This window comes from Nerophis lumbriciformis, linkage group LG05, assembly GCF_033978685.3.
Source record: "Nerophis lumbriciformis linkage group LG05, RoL_Nlum_v2.1, whole genome shotgun sequence".
Lineage (NCBI taxonomy): Eukaryota > Metazoa > Chordata > Actinopteri > Syngnathiformes > Syngnathidae > Nerophis > Nerophis lumbriciformis.
This window is the reverse complement of record NC_084552.2, coordinates 45,334,912-45,350,982: the sequence shown is the minus strand read 5'-3', so window position 1 is coordinate 45,350,982 and position 16,071 is coordinate 45,334,912. Positions and strand designations below refer to the sequence as shown.

The 16,071-nt window shown below is 46.4% G+C and overlaps 1 protein-coding gene across 1 annotated transcript in view; it reads right to left on the bottom strand.

The window, feature by feature from the left end:
* The window catches only part of neurl4 (neuralized E3 ubiquitin protein ligase 4), a 19,763-nt gene extending 3,692 nt beyond the window's left edge, over positions 1-16,071 (bottom strand). Inside the window, exons 1-22 of the mRNA XM_061960079.2 lie at positions 15,853-16,071; positions 13,766-14,252; positions 13,624-13,683; positions 13,099-13,553; positions 12,918-13,029; positions 12,755-12,843; positions 12,545-12,617; positions 12,201-12,474; positions 11,944-12,125; positions 11,296-11,381; positions 11,058-11,220; positions 10,777-10,984; positions 10,629-10,705; positions 10,483-10,561; positions 10,241-10,410; positions 3,239-3,367; positions 3,020-3,165; positions 2,721-2,939; positions 1,529-1,627; positions 1,315-1,467; positions 1,067-1,234; positions 831-989 (exon numbers count right to left, since the gene is read on the bottom strand). Of these exons, the coding sequence (XP_061816063.2) occupies positions 831-989; positions 1,067-1,234; positions 1,315-1,467; positions 1,529-1,627; positions 2,721-2,939; positions 3,020-3,165; positions 3,239-3,367; positions 10,241-10,410; positions 10,483-10,561; positions 10,629-10,705; positions 10,777-10,984; positions 11,058-11,220; positions 11,296-11,381; positions 11,944-12,125; positions 12,201-12,474; positions 12,545-12,617; positions 12,755-12,843; positions 12,918-13,029; positions 13,099-13,553; positions 13,624-13,683; positions 13,766-14,252; positions 15,853-16,071 (3,807 nt within the window). The remainder of the gene's footprint in view (positions 1-830; positions 990-1,066; positions 1,235-1,314; positions 1,468-1,528; positions 1,628-2,720; positions 2,940-3,019; positions 3,166-3,238; positions 3,368-10,240; positions 10,411-10,482; positions 10,562-10,628; positions 10,706-10,776; positions 10,985-11,057; positions 11,221-11,295; positions 11,382-11,943; positions 12,126-12,200; positions 12,475-12,544; positions 12,618-12,754; positions 12,844-12,917; positions 13,030-13,098; positions 13,554-13,623; positions 13,684-13,765; positions 14,253-15,852) is intronic.

Genomic DNA, 16,071 nt, shown 5'->3' with positions numbered 1-16,071 from the left:
CGGAGCACCCCTGAACGAATCAAGTAATCACAGGGAATAATGGAAAAAAAAAAAGTCTTTACGGCAATCAACTAATGGTCTTTGGGTCACATGTAGCCCACCAGAACTTTCCATCCTCTCAGAATACAATGACTGAATTCAAGACTGTATGCTGAATTCATAAAATAATGTAAAAACCAAAATTTTGTCAGAAAAGTCAAAGATAGAAAATAATATTAATGACACTATTATTTGTAGTGAATGAACTATTATTGACCATCTGCATATCTTCTAATGTTAATGATATTTGTTGTCCCGTTGTTTTCATTAAAATTTGATGGACTGATCTAATTAATATGCGAGTTGACATTTATGCTTACACAAAAGAACAGTTACTGTACAACAAGCACGCACATTATAAGAAAAATGATTGAAAGACCACAAGTAGAGGAGGTAAAATAAGCCCGTGATTATTGACAGGTCAGGTAGTTCTTAATTGTAAAATTTGACCACATAAATGCCATAACACACTAAAGGGAAAAGGTTATTCAAGGGTCAAAATCTATCTATTTGCATGCTTGCAGCACATTCTTGTCAAGTTAAAGCAGTTCTTAAATAGTGGGGTGTGAAAACTTTTTGTTTCCAGGCAAATTCATGCAATATAAATCATTTCTGTTACAGATTAATATGAATACAATGTTATGCAGAGGTGTACTTAGAACAATTTTATAGACAAATTATACTTTAGAATCACGGTCGAGGGTGGGGTGTGTGAAATGTTTTCTTCTTTTTTCTTTTCATAACAGAAAATAATTGAGTAGCACTGAGTTAGAGTGACCCTGAGCTCCTACTTTAAGGGAGTTGTGGAAGATGGAGTCTCTCTGCAGCAGCCAAGTAGAGCGCTTCAGGCAGCATGCCGTGGAGGGGAAGTTGAGGCGATCTGGAGAGTGACCGATTACCCCTAATGACAGCGACGACGTCCATGACGGATTGAGGCGGTCGATCTTAAACTGGAGAGCAAAAAAGAGCCTTAAGACACCTGAGGTGGAAAGTTCCAAACATATTCTCAATGAAGCGTGGGAGTCACCTGGAATAGCTGATGCTGGGCCAGAGGCTGAGCAGTCACCAACAGGCCCTGATTGTAGCTTGACACTCTGGCCGCTGTCAGGTTCTGGTTGGATAGCTGGATGTTCTTGCCGTGGTTCTCCAGGAAGGCCACCGCGGTAGGCACCAGCGCGCATAGCTCACCCGCAGCCTGTAGGAAGCAAGAGTCAAAGTGGGAATTCCTCTATAAGATGTTTGGAGAAGGTCAAAAGGCCAAGTCGCATCCCGTACCTCTCTGACGGGTGTGCTGTCGTCCTCTCCTTCACTACAGCTTTCTGAGGAGAGAGATACCGCCTTAACGCTGTCCACGTCTTCAATCAGGGTGGAGCTGACGATGGACACCGCCGTTATCCGCCCATACAGGTCCAGGACCGCATACACGTTCTGGAAAAGCAGAAACATGTTTATTTAATGAAAAGCATATTTTGCGTGTGTTTGTGTGTACCTTGGCTACTGCAGTGGCAGCAGGTCCCATGTCCTCGCCATCAATGAAGATGTGCATTGTGTCATCGCTGCACCTCTTGACACCTACACGATTACCAACCTAAAAAGAAATCCCCCACATGCTCACACACACAGGTAATGTTTTAAATGTTTGGTGTTACAACGTGTATGTAATGCCCTCAACTAAAGGTCTAAACTTGGACCACAGAAGGCCGCATACAGAACATTTATAGGGGCCACTTTTAATTTTTTGTGCATTAAAGATGCTAAAACCACATCAGTAGCCACGTCTACATGGGCAAGATTTATTTAATCTGATCATAATCCGGATGACAATATTCCTGTGTACATGGACCCTGAAAAAAAGGATCTGAATATGACGTGCATTTTCATGCATCACACCATAAATCGGAATACTTTACTTTGACATGCGCAGCACCATACCATAAACGGAAAGATAGGTATTTGCTTGCGTGATGGCGCCATCTTTTGGACGAGTTTGCTCACTGCAGGTGCTGAAAAATCAGTGAATTTCGCTGTAGACAAACATGGCTTTGCGCATTTCTGCTTGTTCGACGCGGTCATGATAATTTTTCCTTCTGTTCACTACTTTTGTCTTGCTAGTCTCATTTTCAGAGAAACAAACTCAACAGTATATATAACGCTACTTCTGTACATGTTGAATGGGGGGAGACAGCAGCAAGACAATCGCTTCATGCTGAGACTATTTCGTTTAGTCCCCCCTCCACCACCAAAGTATAGCAGACGTCAAAGACATGCGCAGTAAGGATAATTTCATCCCGAATTTCGGAAGATGTGTTTTCATGCGCTACAATCCGAACGACTTTCGGCATAAACCACCCGTCTCAATCGGAATGAAATTTAGATCAGAATTTGTGTGACTGGGTCAAATTTATTACAAATGGCGTGTTTACATGAAGCATTATTCTGGTTAGGCTTTCAATCCGATTAAAAACATATGCTAAAGCTATTTTTGACAGAACATCAATATGTTAGCTTTTGTGTCAGATGTGACAAAGTAAATCTGTGTAATATTTACCAATACTGTGTATCTCATTCATTATAAATGTATTTTGTTTTTAGGATATGTCGAACTGCAGTCCAAAAATTTCCCCCAAGCCACAATTTGGACACCCATGTGCTAAACAATACGTTAAAAAAAACTATTTCACCGTCAGCCGGTCCAACGAGCAGCCGTAGTTCTGGCGTTGCAGCACACCGTTACGACGGACTTCCAAGCCACAGAGCAGCCAGGTGACCTTGGTGCGAAGCTGTGGGAGGGAGGGGGAGAAGCCAGAGAGCGGACATGACGGCAGCTCGGGGGGCGGTAGCGTGGTCAGGCCGACGTGCAGCGAACCGCACCACTGATCGTCCACCTCGTCGACCCTCACCTGACACAGCAAAAACAAATACGTCAGGAGAGAAAAAACAACAACATGAAATGCGATGACAGGGCTGATTATTTTAGTACCTCAAAAATCTCGTCCACTTTTAGCTCTTTGCCGCTGAACACGATGCCGTGGGCGTAACCCCCTGCTCTGACAGCCTGGCACCCCTCACCCAGCAGCACCACGTTCTTACCATGTTTATTGTGGAGGCGGTGAGCGACTCCTGCTACTGCATAAACACACATAAGACAGGTTAGTTAGCATATAAGAAAAACCTGTGATTTGTACCGGTATGTGTCTACCTGGAGAGTGTATAGGGAAGCTCTTTTCTGTGATGTTGCTGGTACACAGACTGTTGTCCAGCGGGCCTGAGGAGCTAGTGATGGACACCTGAACACACTGACCATACAGGTCAACCACTGCAAACACCTCTGAGAGAGAAAGAGAGGGACTTGTTGGTTCATTTTGATGGGCCAGCATCTCAGTGATGCAATGCAAAACACGGCCAGGGGAATAAATTATACATCAAGGATGTCCAAACATTTTCAACTGGTTAGTTGGTTGGTTGAAGTTTATTTCGAACATGTATGAAAGGTGCATACAGAAAAAATGAAGAATGCGGGGGAGCCTTTTCATACATTTTGTAGAAAGAAGATGCTAAAACGTATGCAATGTCGGTCAATATCTGAACACAACATAGACATCTTTGTGTTATACAGGTAAAAGCCAGTAAATTAGAATATTTTGAAAAACTTGATTTATTTCAGTAATTGCATTCAAAAGGTGTAACTTGTACATTATATTTATTCATTGCACACAGACTGATGCATTCAAATGTTTATTTCATTTAATTTTGATGATTTGAAGTGGCAACAAATGAAAATCCAAAATTCCGTGTGTCACAAAATTAGAATATTACTTAAGGCTAATACAAAAAAGGGATTTTTAGAAATGTTGGCCAACTGAAAAGTATGAAAATGAAAAATATGAGCATGTACAATACTCAATACTTGGTTGGAGCTCCTTTTGCCTCAATTACTGCGTTAATGCGGCGTGGCATGGAGTCGATGAGTTTCTGGCACTGCTCAGGTGTTATGAGAGCCCAGGTTGCTCTGATAGTGGCCTTCAACTCTTCTGCGTTTTTGGGTCTGGCATTCTGCATCTTCCTTTTCACAATACCCCACAGATTTTCTATGGGGCTAAGGTCAGGGGAGTTGGCGGGCCAATTTAGAACAGAAATACCATGGTCCGTAAACCAGGCACGGGTAGATTTTGCGCTGTGTGCAGGCGCCAAGTCCTGTTGGAACTTGAAATCTCCATCTCGATAGAGCAGGTCAGCAGCAGGAAGCATGAAGTGCTCTAAAACTTGCTGGTAGACGGCTGCGTTGACCCTGGATCTCAGGAAACAGAGTGGACCGACACCAGCAGATGACATGGCACCCCAAACCATCACTGATGGTGGAAACTTTACACTAGACTTCAGGCAACGTGGATCCTGTGCCTCTCCTGTCTTCCTCCAGACTCTGGGACCTCGATTTCAGAATCAGAATCAGAATCAGCTTTATTGTCATTACGCAAGGTAACGAGATTGAGGCCATTCCATACAGTGCGATGTGTGCATGCTAGAAAAACAATGTGCAAATATATAAAAATATAAAAAATGTAGAAGTGCAATGAATATGGTGTGAAATGAATATATACATGAAAAAAAAACAAAAAAAAACAGGGTGGTTGGTGGAATGGGTTATTGCACCGAAGAGAAGGCAGTTATGAGGGACAATGGGGCAGTCCGTTCAGGATGGTTATGGCCCTGGGGAAGAAGCTGTTCTTTAGCCTGTTTGTTTTGGTTTTAATGCACCTGTAGCGCTTCCCAGAGGGCAGCAGGTGGAACAGGTCAGAGACAGGGTGGGTGCTGTCCTTGATGATGGCACTGGCTCTGTTGAGGCAGCGGGAGGTGTAGTCCGTCAGAGAGGGGAGAGGGCGGCCGATGATCTTCTGAGCCGTCTTGACCACTCTTTGCAGCCTCTCCCTGTCTGCTGCAGTGCAGCTGCCGTACCATACCGTAATACAGTAGGTCAGCAGGCTCTCGATGGACGAGCGGTAGAAGGTCAGCAGCAGGTCAGGCTTCAGGTTGTACTTCCCGAGGACTCTAAGGAAGTGTAGCCGCTGCTGAGCCTTCTTGATGATTGATGTGGTGTTGACTGTCCAGGAGAAGTCATTAGAGATGTGGACTCCAAGGTACCTGAAGGTGTGGACCCTCTCTACACGCTCGCCGTTGATGTAGAGGGGGGCAGGGTCGGTGCTGCTCCTCCTGAAGTCGACGATGATCTCTCTGGTCTTGCTGGTGTTGAGAGCGAGGTTGTTCTCCGAAGACCAGGCCGTCAGCTTCAGGACCTCCTCTCTGTAGGCAGCCTCGTCACCCCTGGAGATGAGCCCGACCACTGTGGTATCGTCGGCGAACTTGACGGTAAGGTTGTCACTGTGGGCCGGACTGCAGTCATGGGTGTAAAGGCAGTAGAGGAGGGGGCTCAGCACACAGCCCTGTGGGGAGCCGATGCTCAGCGTGCGGGAGGATGAGAGGTGCGGGCCAAGTCTCACATTCTGGGGTCGGTCCGTTAGGAAGTCCCTTATCCAGGCGTTTGTGAGAGGGGGGAGGCCAAGAGTGTCCAGTTTATTGCAGAGTCTGTCCGGGATTATTGTATTGAAGGCAGAGCTATAGTCCACAGAGAGCATCCGGACGTAGCTCTGCTGCTGCTCCAGGTGGTTCAGAGCAGAGTGGAGAGCAACAGCGATGGCGTCCTCTGTGGACCTGTTCGCCCGGTATGCGAACTGGTGGGGGTCGAAGTCTGGAGGGATATGGTCCTTGATGTGCTGGAGAACAAGTCGCTCGAAGCACTTCATGATTACCGGAGTGAGGGCCACTGGTCAGTAATTATTCAGGCTGGTGATGGGAGACTTCTTCGGCACCGGGATTATTGTAGATGACTTCAGGCAGGATGGGATGACTGCCTGAGCCAGGGAGAGGTTGAAGATCCTGGTGAGGGGGGGAGCGAGCTGGTGGGCGCACGTCCTGAGCACCTTTCCAGGTACTCCGTCTGGTCCGGTAGCCTTCCTGGGGTTCACAGCCAGGAGCACTCGTCTGACACTGTGCTCCTGTACAGTGAGTGGAGTGGCGCCGGAGCCCGGTGGGGGCGGGGGCAGGGCTGGAGCAGATGAGTGTCGCTGGGGGGTTTCGAAACGGGCAAAGAAACAGTTAAGCTCCTCTGCCAGTGTGGCACTCTGATCCGCAGTTGTCATATTGCAGCCTCTGAAGTTCGTGATGTCATGAATGCCCCGCCACACCTCCCGTGAGTTTTTGCTGGACAGATGGGACTCTATGCACCTCCTGTGGTCCGCCTTTGCTTTTTTAATCCCTCTCTTCAGGTCGGCTCTAGCAACACTGTACAGTGCCCTGTCCCCTGACCTGAAGGCTGCGTCGCGGGCCCTGAGGAGTGTGCGGACCTGGCTGGTCATCCAGGGTTTCTTGTTGGGGTAAACCCGGATGGTTTTTTCCACAGTCACATTCCCGATGCAGAACTTTATGTAGTCCAGCACCGTTCCTGTGGCTGTCTCCAGCTCCTGTTGTTGGAAGAGGTCCCAGTCTGTGTGTTGGAAGCAGTCCTGAAGTTTGGGGAGTGCATCGTCAGGCCAGGTCATAACAGTCTTTGTGATAGGCCTGGCCTGGCGTCTGATGGGGGTGTAGGTAGGAGAGAGCAGGAGGGAAAGATGGTCTGACTGTCCAAGCTGGGGGAGGGGTGTAGCTCTGTACGCGTGCTTTATGTTGGTATACACGTGGTCCAGGGTGTTCTTGCCCCTTGTAGAACACTTCACGTGCTGGTAGAACTTAGGGAGTACAGTCTTCAGATTGGCCTTATTAAAATCCCCTGCTATGATATGAACACCGTCGGGGTGGGCCCGCTGCTGTTCGTTGACGGTGTTCAGCAGAAGAGAGAGCGCTGTGTTTACTTTGGCGTCCGGTGGAATATACACAGCCGTGATGATAACAACAGACAGCTCTCTCGGGAGAAAAAAAGGCCGACATCTAACAGACATGTACTACACGTCCGGGCAACAGTGCTGTTCAGTGATTGTCCCGTTGTTGCACCAGTTCTCATGCACGTAGATACAGAGCCCCCCTCCTCTGCTCTTACCGGAGTCCTTAGTTCTGTCCCGGCGGAGCAGAGTGCGTCCGGCTAGCTGCATGCTAGCATCGGGTATTTCCGGGTGAAGCCAGGTTTCGGTGATAATCATAGCACAACAGTCCCGAACATAGCGGTTTCCAGCAAGTTGTAACTCCAGGTCGTCCATCTTCTGTACAAGGGATCTGGCATTAGAGAGGAACAGGCTCGGTAGAGGTGGCTTGTGGGGTTGTTTCCTAAGCCTGAGCAAGACGCCGGACCTGCGGCCACGCTTCTGCTTCCTCTCCCTCCTCCGTCTGCGCCGTCTCCCAGACCCGACAACAAACCACGGAGAGCCCTGTGCTCTCGCTATGTCATCTGGGATGTTGTGCTCGTGGTGAAAGTCGCTCGAAACAGATATCTGGTGCGAGTTACCGATATCCAAGAGTGACTGGCGGGTGTACCGGGTGTTTGCAGTACAGGTGGTGCACAAAAGGAAAAAAAACATGAAGAAAAGAAGGAAGAAAGAGCACTGAAATGGAGAGCCGTAAGCCGCTGCGTCTGTGCGCGCCGCCATCTTGGATTTTTTCCAAAGGAAATGCAAAATTTGCATGGTTGGGTGATGGTTTGGGGTGCCATGTCATCTGCTGGTGTCGGTCCACTCTGTTTCCTGAGATCCAGGGTCAACGCAGCCGTCTACCAGCAAGTTTTAGAGCACTTCATGCTTCCTGCTGCTGACCTGCTCTATGGAGATGGAGATTTCAAGTTCCAACAGGACTTGGCGCCTGCACACAGCGCAAAATCTACCCGTGCCTGGTTTACGGACCATGGTATTTCTGTTCTAAATTGGCCCGCCAACTCCCCTGACCTTAGCCTCATAGAAAATCTGTGGGGTATTGTGAAAAGGAAGATGCAGAATGCCAGACCCAAAAACGCAGAAGAGTTGAAGGCCACTATCAGAGCAACCTGGGCTCTCATAACACCTGAGCAGTGCCAGAAACTCATCGACTCCATACCACGCCGCATTAACGCAGTAATTGAGGCAAAAGGAGCTCCAACCAAGTATTGAGTATTGTACATGCTCATATTTTTCATTTTCATACTTTTCAGTTGGCCAACATTTCTAAAAATCCCTTTTTTGTATTAGCCTTAAGTAATATTCTAATTTTGTGACACACAGAATTTTGGATTTTCATTTGTTGCCACTTCAAATCATCAAAATTAAATGAAATAAACATTTGAATGCATCAGTCTGTGTGCAATGAATAAATATAATGTACAAGTTACACCTTTTGAATGCAATTACTGAAATAAATCAAGTTTTTCAAAATATTCTAATTTACTGGCTTTTACCTGTATGTGACAAAGCAAATTAGTAGAGGTAGGAATCTTTGTGCACCTTACGATTCGATTTAGATTCTTCGGTTGACGATTCGATTCAGAATTGATTCTCAATTTAACACAATTCTCGTAGTATATAATTTGTAGCGATGTGCCAGTCCATCACCCAGCGATCAGTATTGGCTGATTTTAATGAAAAAGTATGTGATTGTCATTGCCAAAAATGCCGATGCCCACAGGCTAATGTTGTGTTTTATTTTGGGTCACCCTGTTGTCTAGCTAGCAGCTAATTGTGTATCTTGTTAATAATAAGTTAACAAGTTAATTATAATCACCTCCATCACAGCAAATAAACTGCAATTCTTAGTATCTTTAAAATACCTGGATTTTTTTTCAAGGTGGCACTGCTCTACTGGCTGCTGGTTGCAGGAGCTCTGTGCTTTTGTGTGTTCTCCTTTGTGTTCTTGATGTTTCCCTCTTGTTTTCATGTGGATTTTTTCTACTTTAAGTTCTGGCCCCTTTGGGACTGTGCAACAAGAGGTGGCATTTTCGTGACTTCCGCACCGCTTTTTGGTGCTTTTTTGTGTACTTTTAAAGCTGCCTTTGGGGAGCCTTCTGGCCATGGCCATGTTTGCATCAGAGACCAGCTACTGGCTCTCTGCCACACCGCAGTCCACGTGAAAAGACCGGAGATATACAGGAAGAGACGGGGCTGCGTAGCTAGTGTTGAACGCCATGATGGACGACCTTCACGGAGCCCTGACGGAATGAACATGTAGCGTTTTTGTTTTGTTTTATTGCTTGTCTATGCATGGTGCAACCGTATGTGTGCAATATGTATTATCCATTGCAAATTTTTGGTTTTTCATTGTGTTTTACTTTTGTAGCTAGGTGCATGTAAAAATGGCGCCGCTGAAGTAGCAGCTGGTTTTATGTCCTTGTGTTCCTTATTGTTTCGCTCTAATTTTAAGGTGTTTTTTTTGTGGACTTTTTGTTTCTGCACTGCAACCACAAAATCACAGAATGTTAATCAATCTATTGAAAAAAAATAAACCAACATAATTCCAACCCAATCCCAGCTTTACAATACTTTTTAAACTTGCAAAGCAGTTGAGAAGACATACAAATACAATACTAAAACAAGAAAAATGTATAAACGCCACAGTATAATACCACTATAATAATAATAATAACACTAATAGTTGTTTATTGTATTTAATGCAAAAATTGATTGTTAAACAAAAACTAATTTGCAAAAAAAATTAACAGTTTTTATATATATATATATATATATATATAATATAATATATTTAAAAAACTGTTAATTTTTTTAAATATATATATATATTTATATATCCATCCATCTATTTTCTACCGCTTGTCCCTTTCGGGGTCGCTGTCAGCTGCATTCGGGCGGAAGGCGGTGTACACCCTGGACAAGTTGCTACCTCGTCGCAGGGCCAACACAGATAGATAGACAACATTCACACTCACATTCACACACTAGGGCCAATTTAGTGTTGCCAATCAACCTATATATTTTTTTTTTAATCGAATCTTAAAAATTATGAATCGATTTAGAATCAGAATAAATAAAACTGCGATTTGGATGTGAATCCATTTTTTTGAGCACACTGACAGATTAGTGTTACTTATTAATAAATAATAATGACTATTTTTACAAGATACAACGCAGGGCCCACAAAAACGAGCTGTGGGCCAAAAGTGACCCATGAATCACATTCAGGAAACCCTCTATTGTAAGAAAATAACTAAGTGTCAAGAGTGAATTCCCCCTTCTTCTACCTGAAGGCAGACCAGAGCAGGCGACGCCTTGGTCCACGCCGTTGATGTAATAATGGAGGTCACCAGTGGCGGAGCGCATCATGCCAATTCGTGAGCCTGAGGTCAGAGAGTCAAGGTCGCAGCCGTAGTTGTTGCGCATGGTGTTGCCATCCTGCATGATGGATGTTCCGCTGAAACAAAAATGAGAAAAAACTAAGTTAAAGCACATGGTATGATAACATCAATTCCCATCGCTTGCTTACCTGAGCATCCATGTGTCATAGTCAATGTCAGTCATCGTGTTGGGAAACTCAAGCTCCTCTGGCCTAATGGCCGTAACACCTACACACAGCAACAAATCATAAGTGGTGACATCATCACAGAGGTCCTGTGTGCTTAAACTCCTCACCTGCTTCTATTGAACCCGACCAGCGGTCCACCATCTTCTGAATAATGATTTCAAAGAGCTCTCCATCTCGAAGCCACCTACGACAATGCAAACCTCCTGTCTCAATACGACATTAAAAGCCAGTCAGGCACAGCCACGTGCACCTTACCTGTTAGAAATGATAATAGCATCGTTGAACTCGCTGCGGCAGTTCTGGCGGAGAGCGGTGCGCCCCCCGTTAGTGATGATGGCGTTGGTACCGTGTAGGTGGTGGAAACGCAGGTCTGTGGTGTTGCCACCCGCCACTGAGCACGGGCTCCCGGGGGACATAGCTGTAGGACCTTCTGAGGCGTCTTCTGGTAGAGGAGGGAGGTCCACTGAAAAGAAGAAATGTTTAACACACCTTCTCTTCCCTAGGTCAATATTCTGGCCCCCGTTGCGGGCTCTCACCCATGTCGTCCATGATTGTGGCCTGAGCAGCCTGGCCATAAAGGTCAACCACGGCGTAGACGCTGGAGGGCACGTTCCAGGCCGCTGGGCCCTGAGCCACGCCGTTTACAAAGAAGTGGAGGCTGCCATCTTCTTTGCGTACCACACCGACTGTGTCGCCCGCCTGTGTGAGACAATGACAAAGCCTTGACAAAGTGCTAATTTGGGGAAAATGTATCTTGAATGACATGTTACACACTTTCAGACGGTCTAGGTTGTGTCCGTATTCATCCAGTATCGTTGTTCCATTGTGCATTACGCCATTCCCTGTCATCATCCATGTACCTGAATGAACAGTACATACATTGTTGGTTGCACAAAACTTTCAAATTTCAGTTCACACGGATGACATAATATCAAAGTTCTCCAAATCTTACATATTAAACTACATCAGACTAACTGCCATTTTTACACAAGGACTCATTCTGCACCGTTGTTAGACTAACGGCCGATACTTTCTCCTTATTCTCCCGTCATAGTGTTGGCTTTCACGCAACAGTGCAGCACCGTGAGAGAGGCTCGCTGACTATCATGCATCAGGTTGCAGGAGGAGCAATCGCATTAAATAACTTTTCTTCTGAACTGTCTTTAGTATGTGCATGAATGTATTGTGGAGTAAGCAAGGGTGCCATGTTTTTTTACTAGATTATTTTAAATGTTATTAATTTACATAAAAAAGGTCCTTGGTCAACTGTCCTTTTGAGACCTTTTCATGAAGAACGTCAGAAGAAATATTGGATGTTTCTTTTAAGCAGAACAAGGCAAGGGCACTTGTGTTATTATTAATAACAAAACAGTGTCACCTCTTTAAAATCAAAGAACATGTGAAAAAAATAATTTTGTTTACCTGAGCGCAGATTTGTCATGGTGGATGGCAGCTGCAGGTAGGCGGGGTTATGTGTCGTCACGCCGATTTCGATGGAGCCAGCCCATTTGTCCACCATTTTGTCAATACGAACCTGGAATACCTCGTTGGAGCGCAGCGGCCTGCTGCTGAGGACCACACCATGATTGAAGTCATCGGTGGCACTGAGGAGCAAGAATGAGTATCACATTCAGATTATCCAAGTATGGAAGAAGTGTGGACTCCAGCAGATGCCTTACTGTGGCCGAAGCGCCGTCCTGCCGTCGCTGATGATGGCGGCTTTTTGGCCACAATTGGAGTGGAAGAGCAGTCGCTCAGGTGTGTCCGTGTCGGGGGTAAGGGAGAGGGAAGGCCTGGGCCGACCAACGTCAGGTGAGAGCGCCCTCATGATGGCGTTGTTGCGTCGGAGGCGGTCGCTGTGGTTATGATTGTGTACGATGGTGACTTTGACGGCCATTCCGTAGAGGTCCACCACGCCGTAAACCACGCCGGGGGTCTGGGCTGCTGCAACACCTTCAGGGGTATGAAGTCGTTACAGCAGGATAACCTCTTTTGTGTACTGTGGTGTGAATGTCTGTGTCACCTTGGTCGATGCCGTTGATGTAGAAATGAAGCGCACCGCTGGCTTTGCGCATTAACCCAATGTGATCTCCTTCCTGATAGGGATGCACACACAGGATAACGTAAAACACTGTGCCTCGACTTTTGGCACAATGGAACACAAAATGTGTACATAGAAAGTTGCCCTCAAATGAATAGGCTGAAGTGTGTGTGCATGTGCTTGCTCACAAACCTGGAGCTCATCCAAGCTAAACTCGCAGTATTCCCGCCTGGTACCTTTCCCATTGGTCAGTATTCCACAGCCACTCATCATGATTGTACCTGATATTAAACATTAGCAATTAACCTTAGCTTGTTTGGAATATTTTGGATTATTGTGTTTTTGTATGCTTTACCTGAACGCAGATTCGTCATGGTGGCAGGGTAGTCCAGATTGTTCGGGATGTGCGTGGTCACACCGATCTCGATCGAACCCGACCACTTGTCCACCAGTTTGTCAATGCGAATCTGAAAATACACAGTATCATATGTTCAACTGACAGCATTACTCGCCTGTACAACAAAGTGTGTTTTCACCTCAAACATCTCATTGTGTCGTAGCGGCCGGTTAGTCATAACCACACCGTTGTTGAACTCGTCCAGCGGTCTCCTCCTCTCTGCCGTCTTGTTGTTATTGCTCAGTTTGATCAGCGTGCCGCACTTCTCGTGAAAGAGGAGGGCATCATTGGTGGTCAAGCCACCCGCCACAGATCCTGCTCCTCCGGTACCAGCGGGGCTGCTGTTAATGTTACCGGCATCATCTCCTCCAGCCCCACCTCCCCCTGCTAGTGTCCCTGTCCGGCTGTCATGGCTCACTGAACCTCCTCCGCCGCTGTTCCTTGTGTCGTTTCTAGAGGAGGAATCACTTCCTGTCGCCCCTCCTCCTCCTCCCGTGTCTCCACCGCCATCTTCCCCTCCGCCCTCATCCTCGGCACGGTAAAAAGATACTATTGCATTGTTGAAGACGTCAAAGAGCTGGTGCTCTGTCAGAACTGAGAAAAGCAACAATGAAAATTGGGCATGTGACCAAATATTCATGGCTAATTTGGAGGGTTTGCTCACCCGCTTCTGGGTCGAGGTTGTTGGGGAACTTGTCCGGTCTGCTGCAACTAAGCTCAGGCACTAATAACCAGCAGAGTGAAAAAAAACTATTCTTCAAAACTTATATTGGCATTCCAAATAGTTTAATAAAGGCATTCTTTACCTTCATCTCCTGTCACAACTCCATTCATCGCTGCCATACTCATCAGTGCCGTGATGCCTGCATCCTCTCGCACCTCCTCCTCCTCTTCTTCCTTAACCGCTTCATCCCGAACTAATGTCTCCCTCTCGGTGGAGGGCGACGGCGGCTCACAGCTCACCACAGTCACTTGCGTGCACTTACCGTATAGGTCCACCACGGCCCACAGTTTGGAAGGCAAGCCGCTGGCGGCCGCACCACAGTCCTGGCCGTTGACCCACAGATGGAGCTCTCCAAGGGAGCTGCGCTGGATGCCCACGCAGTCGCCTTCTGACAGCTGATCCAGGTCGCGGCCGTACTCCTCCAGCACTGAGCGGCCATCCCGGAGCACGGAGCACCCTGAGACTATCCACGAGCCACCCTTCAGGCCCGTGGCACTGCTGGGGAAGTCCAGCAGGGCGGGATCCAGTGTTGTCACGCCAATCTCAATAGAACCGCTCCACAAATTCACCTGGGGTATGTTAAAAAAAGGCAAAGCTGAGAGACACCGACAAGCAGCACGCCACAGGAGAAACATATCTGGGCGGATTGTGTTAGAGCCTGCAAGCTGGGAATTTGCACTAAATAGCTCAAATGCAGAGCAAAAAATCGAGGGTGGATATAAAAGTGATTTGTTTTATGATCTGTCAGGTTATTTTTAGTCATTCTGTCATTGAGAACGCAGCCCATAGAGAATAAAGCGTTGAGACAAAGCAATGTTACAGAGGTGGCTTACTCACTACTCAGTGACACATCACACACATTGCAAGCAGAAGTGAATCCATCCATTTAAATCAGTTCACAACCTATGGCTAATACTGCAAATGATGATTTGAACCTTAAGAAATGTTCACCAACCACCAGGATAAATCATCTATAGATAAATGACAGACATCCTGTCACATTATATTCTTCAGATCACATGACAAGCAGCCCCACATATCATCATCCACTTCCCAGCAATAGAAAATTATAGCGTGTGTGCATAACAATGTGTCATAATAATGATTCAATTCTGTTTTTTGTCTTCTTTTCTAACGTTTCACCTACTCGTGTGATGCCAGGCTGCTCTCAAGTGTCCAACGAGAGACTGTAGGCAAACACAAGTGACCTTGAGCATCACTTTGAGCTTGAGGTTGAGGTTGCTGTGTTGTCGTATGCATCAGTACCGAGGCACCTATTAAATCAATGAGTCTATCAGCATATGGATTAGACCTCTTGGTTGCTCCCCAATCCTGTTTCCTGAAAAAAAGAGGCGTTCAAAGCAGTTAGGCTGCTACATGGACAAGTGGGCATTTCAGTCTAGCCCCGATATGAAAAGTGCATCCACTTCCTCTGTAGCTGAGTGGATGCAGACAGGATGGACAATACTGCCAATCTGGGCGTATTGTGATGGAAGTGCATTGATTTTGTATGCAAGTCTGATTATAAGCGTCCGACTCAAGCTGAGAGCATCACATGGGAAAGATCATCACTGACCGACTTAGAGGGATTTTTTATGTTCAGTGCTAGGGTTCTGTGTCTCAACATTAATAATCAAACACAAAGTAATGATGGATACATAATTTGAATGGTTCACATACATGTTGCTAGCTGCTGTATTATACGATGACAATGTCCCCTAGCAGATAGGACGTTAGCAAAGAAGCTCAAACAAATCCTGCATACATTAGCTGAGATCCTAAAGTAAGACAAACAAGAGAAAAGACACAACATTGCACCTGTCAGTCAAGCTAACCAACAATCACTTAGCTTGCAGCTAACAGCTCACTAGCATGGCTAACTGACAAGGACCAGCAACACTTCCTCGTTGCTAAAGTCATCGATCACAACATGTATATATAAATATACATTTACACAGACGATCTGGGTGCCAGCATACAATACATTCATAGCATTATGTCTTACTAACTAGTCAGAGGAAAGCCGTTGTCAGGCCGAGCTGTTTAGTAGGAGAAGTCCCGACTGCAGAAGAGACACAGACCCCTCAAGCCGTCCCACCAAGCGCTGTCCTCGCATTCCCCCATCGTCTCACCCCTCGCTCTCAGCAGCAATGGCGGCAGTGTGTTTACCTTCTTATCAATACGGACAGTGAATACATCCCGGTCTCTCAGCGGCTCCTTGCTTAGCACCAAGCCATGGTTGAACTCCTGGACTGGCTGGTTGCGCCGGGCGGTTCTGTTGGAGTTCGACAGGCCGATCAGCTTTCCGCTCCGCGGATGTAGCTCCGCCGCCATCTTTAGGGGGCGGCCTTGTTTCACGACAGCAAGTGTTTGCGACAATGACGTCAT